We start from the raw sequence: 12,320 nt of genomic DNA, 5'->3' as shown, positions 1-12,320 counted from the left end.
TGTGCGGGTGCTTGGCTGTGAGCTGAGGCCACCCCACCACCACACCCAGAGCAGGCCGTGCTCCAGTGGGCGCTGAGGGCCAGGAACTGCAAGATGGATGCACCAGAAGGAAAAGGCACAGCAGCAATCAGACAACACTTTCTGGTATCTATCGCTGGCTTTAACCTCCAGACACTCAGATTTCACAAGTAAAACAACCAGAAATAACAGCATATGCATAAATAAATAATTACAAGCATTGCTTTAAATTATAGTGGCTTGAAACCGCAGCTGAGGAGGATCTACCCCTTCAGGGGAGCAGTCTTCTGCACAAGGCAGGCACGGGATGAAATCTAATTCAGACTTCAGAGGTATCAAGATTCTCATCTCTTTTTGAAATGGCAAGCTCTTGCTTAATTGTTGTCTCATTATTATTTTTACATTTAGGATATTAAACCATTACCCCTGTTTCTTTCATGTTTGCTGATTAGAAAGACAAGCCCAAATTAAAAACACTACTTGGAAGGGAACTATCTGTTCCACAGCAGCACAGCAGAAATGAATTATGCTTCCATCTGACAGTTAAAAAAGGAGAAAAGAATTCGCCATTAGGGTATTAAAGCGCGCACATTAAAGCGCGGATGCCGGGGGAAGCGCTCAACGCCGCGCAGCGGGCGGCGCGGCCAGGCACGCGGCAGCCCTTCGCGCGCGCGACTGCGACGGGAGGGCAGCCGTTAGCGCCGGGGGAGCGGTCAGCGCTGGGGCTGGTGGGGCACCCGGCTGCTCTATTTTTACTACGGTATTTTTTGCATTCAGACTTTCCACTGCAGGCAGCCCGCATGAGGGGATCCGCTCTGCCGGGGGAATCTGACAGGTCAGCCCAGCCAGAGTTATTTATAGAGGGGCGGGGGGGCAGAGGGAAGGGATGCGATCGGCATCATATTCTTCCGTCGCGGGGCTGCGGACTGGGCGAGGCACCACGAAGGAGCGCAGCACAGCCGGGCAAAGCGGCTGTGGCGGGGAAACCCCAAGGCTTGACCTGCGCTTGCCAGCCCGCCCCGCGCCGCGCCGCCGCTCACGGCCTGGGGAGAGGGAGCAGCCCGGGCCGGCTGGAGGGCACGGAGGCTGCAGCGTGAGCCAAGGAGGCAAGCCACCTAGGCAAGGCCCAGGCGCTCTTCCTTCCCTCTTTTCCCTCCATTTTTCCTCACGCAGCCTCTCAGGAAGGGAGGACCCACCTCACAGATGTAGTAACTCCCCCCCAAGTTACAGATCCCAGCAAGCGGAGGGGGACTCATGCCCTGGCACCCAGACTGAGGCTCAGGACAGCTCCAGACGAAACTGCACACCCTCACATGACAAAAATTGACTGCGGAAAAATTAAAAATACAGAGGCAATGAGGGTAGTCAAGCTGGAGCCTGTCTGGCCACCGTCTTCAGAGGTTGTTCTGTGTGTGAAGACCTTTTCAAGGAGGACTTAAGCTTTCCTTGTCCTACTGTAACAATCCATCACTTCACAAGGGGATATCATCCACCTTTCTCCCTGGGCGCTGGAGAATTGTACTTACCCAGCCTGCCATTTATGAGGCCCGTTTCTTTTTGGTAGGGAAAGAAACTCGGACAGAATAAAAACATCAGTATTTCAAACTGTAATCAGACTGCCCCCATCAAGCCGTGCTGCTTAGCTACTTCGTCCTGAAGGCATTTAAAAACCAGGAGGTGTCCGGCTGCCACATTTGGAAGGGCCTAGAACTGCCCTGCTGCAAGTGGCCTGACGCCCGCCCCTGCCAAACCCTGGCCGGCGTTCAGAAACAAGGCATTCATCTGGCCCTCGCAAGTCCTTGCTGAAGATACCCGACACGCTGACAGGATTCGACTCTTCCCACACAATGTAGCAGTAGCCGCCATCTTTTAAAGCCTGACCACACCAGGAGGCAGTGCCGTTGCGTGTAAGTGCCTCACAGCGCCTGCTGTCCCGCCTGAAAGCAGACGACCTGGTATCCACGGCTTCCTGGTCCAGGTGGGGTCAAAGCCACAGCTCCCATCCCTTAAGGAGGTGCCTGCAGTGTTTATACTGTGCCTCCTGGACTGGGATGGCCTGAATCTGCTGGGCCTCAGCGTGGCAAAGACTCACAGAGACCAAACGGCCACTAGGCCACACCGATGGAGGCAATGTCTTCCCGCTTGTGTACAAAGGGCTTATTTAGAGTTCAGCATTTGTTGGTTAGAGCAGTTGAGTAGCGGTGAGAGCAGGAGCCGCTGGGTTTCTTTGCCAGGTGTAAGCATCCCAACATTCCCTTGCCTGTTCCGCCTTCTCTTGGAAGGACCGTTCCCCTTCTGGTAAATGAGATTTCTGTCTGGGTGCTTATCCACCTCAGCCTCTGCACGCACTCCTCGCTTGGCCATGCAAGTAATGACAAGAAATTATGTGTCTGGCAGTACATGGACTTAGTGTAACAGCAGGACGGTAATGTTCCTCGAGGGAGCAGAGTGCTAAGACCTAAACATGTACATCAGCTTAGCAAAAAGAAAAAAAAAAAAAAAAAGGCAGCTCCTACATTCAAGTGAACTTGCATTTTTAAATAATTACTGGCACAGTCCTGGCTTTCATTTGTATCTGCAGACATCATCTAATACATGATTAACAGCTAAACAATAATACTAAATTGCCCTGTGTGCACTGCACATTTTATAGAACACCTCCAATCGTGACACATTTCAAACCATCCCATACTTTTGATTCACTGCACACTCAAAGTTATCTACCACAGGCACACAGTCGAGTGCCAGCAAAGATTTCTGGAGAGGAAGTGAATGCTGTCTTCAGTATTTTATAGTCCCAGCTCCAAAAGACTGAGGAAAAACAATGTTTTGTCCCAATGGTCCCGTCAGATACTAATAGAGCACAAGTAGATTCCTCTAATCTGGGCAAGCAAGCTGTGCTGCCTGGCTCACCACCGCGAGAACCTTCTCAGGGAAAGGAGTACCGGTGGCTGCCTTAAAAATGCATGCTGAGTGATGATTATATGCGAGGTTGAAGGTCCAGGCTTCCCCACAGGCAGAAAAACCCAGCTGTCAGGGTACCCCAAAAACAGCTGATGGAGGAAGGAAAAAAAAGTCACAAGCGTTTCCTTTCTAAAGGAGGTTTGGACACTGTTTGGGATTCCCCTGTCCCCCAGAGGAGCCCCCAGCTCCCTACAGAGGGGGGATGATGTCCAAGACACTCAGGAGATGTCACCAGCTTTTACAGAGACACATAAGCAGAGTGGCTCTATAATTCCTTGTATTATTCTTTTATATTTGTTTGGATTACCTCAGTGATACACTAATTCAATGCCGCCTGTGTCACAGTACCTGAGAAGCTTGTAAGAGAGATCTCCAAGGCATCCAGTAGAAAAACAAAACTAAAGAATTACAATTCAGTCCTGCTGACTGCTCCGTCTTTTAGGAACACAGGAAGAGTCTAAGTGGCCATATGGAAAAATCCATTCCCATATTTTTACTGCTGAAAGCTAAACCTTCCCAAGAGACCCCGTGAATGCATTAAAAGCTCTAGATACTTGATTTCACTTAAGAGTTTCGCCGTCTCAGCCAGACAGCTAATAATGTAAAATAAAGGTTAATCAATTAATCGTCTGCCGTGAAACGCGTCCAAGGATTCTGCATTTTAAATCGAGCGGAGCAACGGCACCACTGAAGTACACCGCCGTCTGTACAAACCTGTAAAGCCCGCCGCCGGCGGCCCGGGGTCGGCGCGGCAGGGCGGGAAGCGCCGCCGCCCTCCCCTCAGGTGCTCCGCCGCCACACCCCGCCGCTGCGGCGGGCGCAGAGGGGGCCAGCCCGCCCTCCCGGCCCGCCCTGCCAGCCAGCCCGCCCTGCCGGCCGCTCGCCGCGGGCCTCCGCACCGGCACCGCCGCGGGGAGCGCTGCCCCCCGGCCCCGCCGTTCACCGGCGGCCCCCGCCGTGCCTCGCCCTCGGACGGCGGCACCCGCGCCGGGACAGCGGGAGACGCCCGCTCCCCGGCCAGGGGCGGGAAGGGCGGGCTCGGGGGCTGACCCCGAGGTATTCTGGTTCTCCCTGCAACGATTAACTGCCCCCCGCCGTGACCCTCCACGGGATGACCACCTCCCGCGGGTGGTGGCGACCAGCGGTGCCATCCCGCCGGACAGCCGTGGGCGGGGGAAGGCGTCCCCCCACCGAGCCCGGCGTGCGGCCAGCCCGCGCTGCCGCCGGGAGGCGGCCACCGCGCCGGGGAGGAGGTCACGGCCCATCGGCTCCCCGGGAGCCCGGCCGCCGGTGGAGCTGCCGCCGGCGTCCTGCCGGAGGTCAAGCCCAAACTTTGCTCTTGCAAATCCCGGCCGGAGCTGTTGCCGTCGGGCTCGGCGCGACTCCGCCCCGCTCCTCCCAGCGCCAGAGCGATTCACAGGCACAGCAGGCCCGCGGATCTTCCCCGCTGACTCTGTGAGAGAACCGGGGCGGGGGCGCCGCTAAGCTCTTCGAGAAACGCCAGTAACGACCGGTTTAACAACCGCCACTCACCTACACCCCGCGCCCTGAACTCGGCCGCCGCCGGCGCCTCTCCCGCACGGCCGCGCCCTGGGACGGCTCCGCCGCGGCAGGTGGGGCGCGGGCGGTCACTCGCCCCCGGCCGCGCCTCCCGGGGACACGGCACCGTCCCTGCCTGCGAGCCGCGGGTCCGCTCTCACTACGGCAGATGGCGGGGCTCGGAGCAGGGCTCGCCCCTTCCCCGCTTGCCCGAGCAACCTGCCGCTCGGCCCCGCGAGGCTGCGCCCGCCGCACGGGGGTTCCCCGCCGGGCCGCGCTCCCCTTCTCCCGTCCGCCACCCCCGGCACCCGGCGGCGGCCGGGGCCGTGCCCCCGAGCGCTCTGCCCCCCGCCCGCACCCCGGGGGTCGCCGAGCCGCCCTCGGAAGCCCCTGGCCCCGAGGCGGCCCCACGCGTGGAGGGGAGCGCCCTCGGGCTCGCCTTACCCGGCTGGCGGAGAGGACCTGCCGGTAGCGCTCCTCCTCCGCCGGCAGGGCAGCGAACTGTTGCATGGAGAGCATGCTCTGGCTGCCGCCGGACCCCCCCACCCGCCTCTACCTCGGCCTCAGACGAGCCGCGGCCGCGCGCCTCCCGCACACAGACATTGCGGGGCGGGGGGGCTCCGCATTTTGTCTGCTCGGCAGACTCCCCCTCCCCCCTCCTCCACCCAATAATAATAAACCTCCGCGAGAAAGCGGCCACATCCCCACCCCCTTTGCACACAGGGCTCTACCCCTCGGGGACAAGCTGAGAGACAGCCCACTTGCTCATGTCGCCCTGTGGCCGTCCCCCGGGGAGGCGGATGAGGTGGGCGCAGCCTTTGCCCCGCTCCGATAAAGCACGTCTCGCCAGGCCGCGGCGGGCTTCAGGTGGCAAGGCAAGGCAAGCCGGGGCCGGGGCCGGGGCGGCGTGCGGGGCAGAAGCCCGCGGGGCTCACCCTCGCACCCCTCACCTGCGCTCGCCGGGGCGCTGCCCGCTCAGGGCCCCGGGGCCGCCGGCTGCCGCCGAGCCCCCGGCCCGCCCGGCTCGGGGCTGCGGCCACCCGAAGCCGCCCCGGGGCAGGGGCCCGCCGAGTTGGAGCGCGGAGTTCAGAGCGGGGGGCGGCGAGGCCGCGGCGGGCTCCCGGGTCCATCCATCCGCGGCTCCCCGGCGCCGGAGGACCCGCCTGCCTTCCGGATGCTCTGTATTTTACGTTACGGTCATGCAAAGGCTTTCGATTCACCCCAGGGGTAGGAAGTTTCGCGCCTACAGGGACTGCAACGCTTTCCTCCGTAGTACAGCGGCTTGCCTTTCCCCAGCCGCTCCTCGTCTCCAAAAAGAGGGCTGGACGCGGCGGCGGGCGCTGCCGCCGGCACGGCATAGGGGAGGGAAGGGGCTCCGGCGGGAGGACGCTCCCCCGCAGCCGGCGACGGGTCTCTCCAGCTCCTTCCCCGCGGTGGGGCTCCGGTCCCAGCGCCCCGGGGCCACGCCAGCCCGCCCTGCCCCGTCCCTCCCCTGCGAGGAGGCGCTGGGCGGGAGGCCCGCGGCGGCCGGGGGCGCTGCACCTCTGCCCCCGCCAGCCCCGGCCCCGGCCGCCCCCAGCCACCTGAGAGCTGGCGCGGGGGGTGTCGCAAATCTCCCGTGCTAAGAGACGAGTGCCGCCTGAAGCTGCAGATGGCAGAGCAAATGCCCCACCCCCGTGAGACAGCGGCTTTTAAGGCTTGCATTTTGATGCATTTGTCCCCTCTTCCCTGTATCTGCGTCCAAAGGTGTCGCGTCTGAGCGAAGCCCAGGGCTGTGTACCTAACGGAGCTCGCAAGCGCTATCCAAGAATGATAAAGTCAACAGGACAAAAAGCATGGTTGATGGGCAGAAGTGGGCGCTGCTGGAAGAGCAGCAGTTCAGGACCCTTCCAGGAGCCACAGAGAGCTGTCACTGACACCACGACTGGGATCCGAGCTGACATTTGCAAAACGGAAAGGCTTCCAGTTTTTACTGTGCATGTTTTAGTGCTTCTGAAATGCTATCATTGAAAACGTGAGTCAGGAAACACCCAAAAAAATGCAAAGAGCCACCTCGACATGGATACAGCTGCTATCCCTTCTATCCCACTCTTGGTTATCAGTGAGGATGATACCCCTCATACACAGAGTTTGTTTATATATGTTTAGGACAAACACTCCTTCCTAGCTTTTTTCCAGCTTCTCCAGATATCTTTATTTCCATACCTTCGGATTTAGGCCCTGTCACTTTTTGTTTGTGTGCAAACTTTATGGGGCAGAGACTGGGCACCCCGTGCTTTGGGAGTGCCATTGTACGCAAGTGCTGCTCATGGTAATTCAGTCCTGCTTTTTTTTTTTTTTACCCAACCAAGCAAAGTCCCCTCTGGAGGAAAGCAGTGGGTTTGTTTTTAAAACAATTGCACAAATAATAGGAAAAGCATGGAAAGAGACGGAAGCAAGAGCATTTATGCAAAATCTTCAAATTGCTTAATGTAAAACAACAAATATTCTGTGCTGTAATGCTGATAAAAAGAGGAATCAAACCATAATTCATTACTTACTATGGCATTTTACAGAGATTTGTTAGCCCTGTCAAAATCGACAGTGAGAACAAATGAAAACTGAAATCGAAGGGGTGCAGTACATGGCTCAGAGTGCAAAGCCAGCGTGGCCTTGGATGGAGAATCCCTTCCCTTCAGCAGTAGTACTGTGAATCCGAAACCGCTCTTGACTCCATACTAATTTCCTCAAGTGTGGGAGCCATTCAAATTGCAGTTTCACAACTACAAGATTCAGCCACAGTGTTCAGCGCGCAGAGAAAGCCTAAGCCGAGTTCTGTTTTTGTTTGCAATTTTATGAAAATCACTGCACGAGAAACAGTTATTTAGATTAAATAATACTTGGTTGAATTAAGCCACAGTTCCCTCAGAGTATGGCTTATTTCTAGACAGCTGCCATTTAGCCTACCCTATGACTGACTTTAATATATCAGAGAGCTCATATTGATACACTATCCATACCAGAAACTTGTTTGCTGGTAGCATGGCATATAAACATTTTAATGCAGAGTCCGAATAATTCATTAACATGTAACCATTAGTGGAAAGAAGCAAGCGTATCTCATTATAACTAATTTGACTTCATTTGATTTTTCTCCGATTTTCACCCTCCATTCCCCTTCCTAGTAAATACAGACCACTACAGTATCTTCATTTTATAATTCTTTAGAACAACTGATTGATTTAATTGAATGATAAGGGCGGACACAAATACAAATTTACATTCACGAAGCAAGAAAAGGGAGCGACATAAATGCCCATAGATAACCGCTGGTAATGGGATGAAATCAAAGCAGAAGTGGGATATCTGAACTAAATGAACCCGAGGACAGGGTCACCCACGGGCTGTCCCCACGAGCATACTCCACCCTAAAGCTTGCGCCAGAGAGCGGCTACCGCACACGTCAAGCTTCCACTGCCTGGCAGAGGCACGTCCCTCACAGCAAGCATCCCTGTGCTCTAACCCCACAACACACAGGCTCACCACCCTCAGAAAAACTGGCATATAGCAGATAGGCTTTGCAGCCAGAACTACCGAGATTATAAACTCAGAGTTCAGTGCTTCAAAGCCACAATCAAGCTTTTATGAACAAATTTGGTGCTGTCTACATAGTGACATTTCCTTCTCTAGTAGTTAAGGTCAGGACAAATGTCTAATAAATCAGCTATATTTCCCCATATGAGGCCAAAAAATTATCTAGTAAATCCATTCCAATTTGTTTCATCTTAATCTACTTCCCCAACCCATTCTCGCCATGTTGTCAGAGCGGTAACATGAAGGAACGTGACTACGTAATTCCAGCCCTAATCTGAGCAGTAAGAGCCATCGCTGCCAGAGAAGGGAACAAAAAGCATGCCTAAAACCTCCGCTGCAGTACGTCAGTCATCATTACCCAGGAGAAGTTTGCTGCTTTACTACACCAGTCCTTGAGAACAAACAAATTTTCAAGTTTTTCGATGCGTTTATTGTCTGACTTGGTTTTTACATTAAATGAACACACACAATGGCTCTGTTATTGTTACAGGGAACAAACTTGTCCAAGGAGTTTCCAATCCAAAATCTGTTGACAACTTGTAAGCACCTTGGTTCAGCGGAGAGACAAATGCTCACCAGGATGCATTCAGGATCAGGAAAAGCTCCCCCCCAAGGTTTCTTCATTTTACACATAGCTAAATATTCTGCATGTTAAGTATCCTCGTTATCAGGCTTCTCTCTCTCTCCCCTTTCCCATCAACAGCAGGTCAGATCATTTGTTTTAATGTGTACTTATCAATATGCATTTTTTTGTAAACTGTTAACATTCAAAATATTTGCTCATTGCATTACATTTAAATTGCTAAAAAAACCCCCTACCTTCAGTTCAATATTTCCTTTCTAGAATTACCGTCTTTCATGTATACTGAATAACAGGTGATTTTATCTGTACCTTTTACTTCAAAGGTTGTCATGCTTGCAACATGCAGCTCCAACCAAGAGAAAAAAGGCAAAAAATTAATGGTAAAAATAATTTTAAGAACCAAATAGAAATGAGTGCTTTATTAAACTGCAGATTGCTCGAACCCCCACACTTTTTTTATGCCAAGAAGCAAATATCTGGTTCAGCAGGCAGACCAACAGAGTGCAAATGACTCAGATGGTTGGAGAAGATATACAGAACTATTTTGAATAACATTTCAAAAATAGGTATGTCTCACATATGTGAGGTTCAGGAGAGATACAAGTCCTTTAAGAAAGGGAATATGCTTACTCATATGCACATTTATATGAATGGAATGAATTTTTAAAGATTGGTGTGCTTTCTTATTATAATAAAGATGATCAATGAGAAGCAAGTCTTTTCCTCTCCAGTATTTCACACAAACACTGCAAAATATGCAGAAAAGAACACTAAGAATGACATCAAACATATAATTCAAGTGCAGTTCACCTTTATAGCTCTGTAGAGAGACATTTCTTCTCTTCCTGTAGAGGCAAGGAGAAACTTTACATTGTACTTGTTTTTTTTAAAAAAAAGCTAGCAGTAAATATAAAAATGACTTATAGTCATGTGAGATAAAAGATGTTTCCACAATGGTCTCATTCATGTTGATCTGCATAGTTCAGCTATAAAGGTATCTTTCTGTATTTTTGGACAATACATCATGCTTTACTTCAGCCGAACAAAAATCTCTCTTCTTTTTCTTTCAGTGACAGGAGAGTTACTGGCATAAGCAGTCACATAATAGCATCACCTCACTTGGTTAAAGAAACAACACTTATAAATGGAATTATCTTCCAGGCATTAATATTATAGAAAAGAGTTAAAGTAACAATAGGGAAAATGGTTTATTCCTTATAGTAGAAAAATAAGAGAATTCAACAGAGATCCAACTATGATCGCCTAGTGTAATTTCAATTAATCTACAACTTTACATACTAATGGCCTGACACATCATGACAGAAGTAGTATGCATTTCTAAAAATCATTTAAAAACAAACCATCAAATACTATCAAATAGCACCAATCCATGCTAAATATTGCCCAGTTTTCCTTACTTCTTTTCTCTTTTAACAAACTTAGGTGAAAAATTGAAAAGAAAGTGATTTTCTCCCCATTTTGTCAATCTATGCAATCAAAAAGCTACTGCCTTTTGCAGCTTTTCTATTCTTTTCTGCTGCTGAACTGTAATTACAATTGGATATCAGCTCAATTTAATACCGGGTCCCTTACAAGTGGGCCAAAATCAACCAAAAGAGCTCTCAAACAAACTGCAGTCTTCTCTACTAATTCACACAAATGGTCCCACTGCTTTTGCAGGATTTGTGATGAAATTATACGTCTGAATTACAAGGGCAACCTAATGCCCTTTGGCTTTGTACCCCATCTTTCACAGGATCTCGTAAGCACTTTTCAGTTACCCACAATGCTCAAGTACCAGCATAAAATTTCCAGCACAGGTTTAGAAATTCAGTTTTCTGATTTCCCCCGCCCCCAAATTTAACTTGCAGTCCCTCCGCTGAGACAGTGTAGCTTCTCTAATAATCTTGAAGCCATGTAAACCTTTCAGTTCTAGCAACCACCACTGATACCCCAAAAGCAAGGTATTCTAAACTGTCAGTAAGAAAATATTGAAACATTTAAAAAGAACAGCTAGATAGTTTATACATGACTAGCAAGCACCATCCAGATGGGTTCAGAAGGACATATACTGGTATTGTTATGCTATTCAATTACGTTTTTGCACACCTATGCAAATATTCAAATGTGACATTTATCTATACAAATAGTCAAGTGATGCTCTAAGTTCAATTTCAAATTGGTTTTCTGCTGCTGGCAATGGGGCCAGTGATGAGAACACATCCCTGTACCCTGACACCCCTGCACATCCGTGTTCAGCGCATGCACCTGTCCACTAAGTGAGGTTTTCCATTGGTTTGAGGAAACAAGGGCGGGGGGGGCCGGACACAACCGAAAAAACCCCTGCACAGTCTGTAAGGGGGTCATTTTATTGTTTGTGCTACAGCTGACTTGACAGACAGTTCACATTTCCTTTCTCTGAACAAAGTTCTGACATGAGGCCCCAGAATATTCAAGCCTAAGTGATCTGAAGTTCCCCGTTGGTTGTTATAATTAAAACTGACATGAAGCACAGAAATTACTGTGTGATACAACATAAAGACTAGCATAAGAATACTAATCTTCAATAAACCACTGCATTGATTTTAGAGGAAACAAATATTCAATAAAGCATTTTCTACTAAGCTATTTTCAATATATGAAATGGAGACAAGGAAAAGTAACACAATATATTAATAGAAGAGATGTTAACGGATCTCAGTCAGACAAATTACATCAGCACTTCAGTGTAGACTCAAATCTACTATTACTTTCAGTGTCTGAATTCAGTTTTTTGCTGTGAATGTAGTAACACAAAAGGTGACGTTTCTTCCCTCCTCTGCACTTTTCTTGGCAAACAGTATACATACATAATCTATGCATATTAAGTTCTGTTACACACAGACTAACGTTCTAGGAATAATAGCTACCTAAAGCCCAACCGAGGTATATTAAATATTGAGTTGTTTCAGTCATTGTAGACCATGAGCCATGCAACCATCACAACAGCAACTCCGAACATTGGCAGCATAATGAAGTTCTTGTATTTTTGCCATGATGATTGTTCAACTTCTACTTCATCCTTTCTTTTCTTATTCTTTCTTCGCCCTTTTAATCTGTTTTCAAAAGCTTCCAGTTCAGCCTAGATGAAGAAAACCAGAAGTAGTTGACATTTGTGTCAGAATTAAAAACAAGGAAACGTGCAGATTTTAAATAACATTCCCAAAAAAACTTTTATAAAAATAACTGGCAGCCAATGGAAGTTATCCATCTCTTACAGATGAGATGGTAGCACTATACCCCATGGTTACACAGCACTTCGCTTCCAAGTATTAAACCATTGTTTAGTTTCCTACAAAAATCATCGCCAAGTGCAACCAACTGAAGTTCTACATTAGATTTTTAACTCAGGCTGAACGTTAAGCCAAAATGAGATTGCTGTTTCCATTAAATATGTTAAAAATACATTATTTTTCCTATTAAAGAAAAGCACTCGTAAGTATATAAGCTATTACAATAACATATATAAGAGCATAGGCTGAAATCTTCAAAGGCCTTCCCCCCATAATAAGGATGTGCTCTCTGCTAAAAATAAATGAATAAAAATATAAATAAAAATCTATCATCTTCCCCCAATTCTTTATATTTTGCATGCTCAGCTAAA

At 49.7% G+C, this 12,320-nt stretch overlaps 2 protein-coding genes across 3 annotated transcripts in view; both read right to left on the bottom strand.

Annotated features, from left to right (window-relative positions):
* Positions 1–5,040, bottom strand: part of CORIN (corin, serine peptidase) — a gene marked incomplete at both ends in the record, with an annotated part of 155,267 nt that extends 150,227 nt beyond the window's left edge. The window contains one exon of the mRNA XM_082315508.1: positions 4,966–5,040. Coding sequence (XP_082171634.1) covers positions 4,966–5,040 — 75 coding nt within the window. The remainder of the gene's footprint in view (positions 1–4,965) is intronic.
* Positions 5,041–8,535: 3,495 nt separating this feature from the next.
* NFXL1 (nuclear transcription factor, X-box binding like 1) overlaps positions 8,536–12,320 on the bottom strand; it is a 52,678-nt gene continuing 48,893 nt past the window's right edge. The window contains exon 22 of one of the 2 annotated variants that reach the window (XM_082315977.1): positions 8,536–11,798. In XM_082315977.1, coding sequence (XP_082172103.1) covers positions 11,625–11,798 — 174 coding nt within the window. In that variant the 3' untranslated portion in view covers positions 8,536–11,624. The remainder of the gene's footprint in view (positions 11,799–12,320) is intronic. The other variant, XM_082315978.1, reaches the window with a different exon arrangement.

This window comes from Platalea leucorodia (assembly GCF_965183815.1).
Source record: "Platalea leucorodia genome assembly, chromosome: 6".
Lineage (NCBI taxonomy): Eukaryota > Metazoa > Chordata > Aves > Pelecaniformes > Threskiornithidae > Platalea > Platalea leucorodia.
This window is presented reverse-complemented; position numbering and strand designations above follow the sequence as displayed.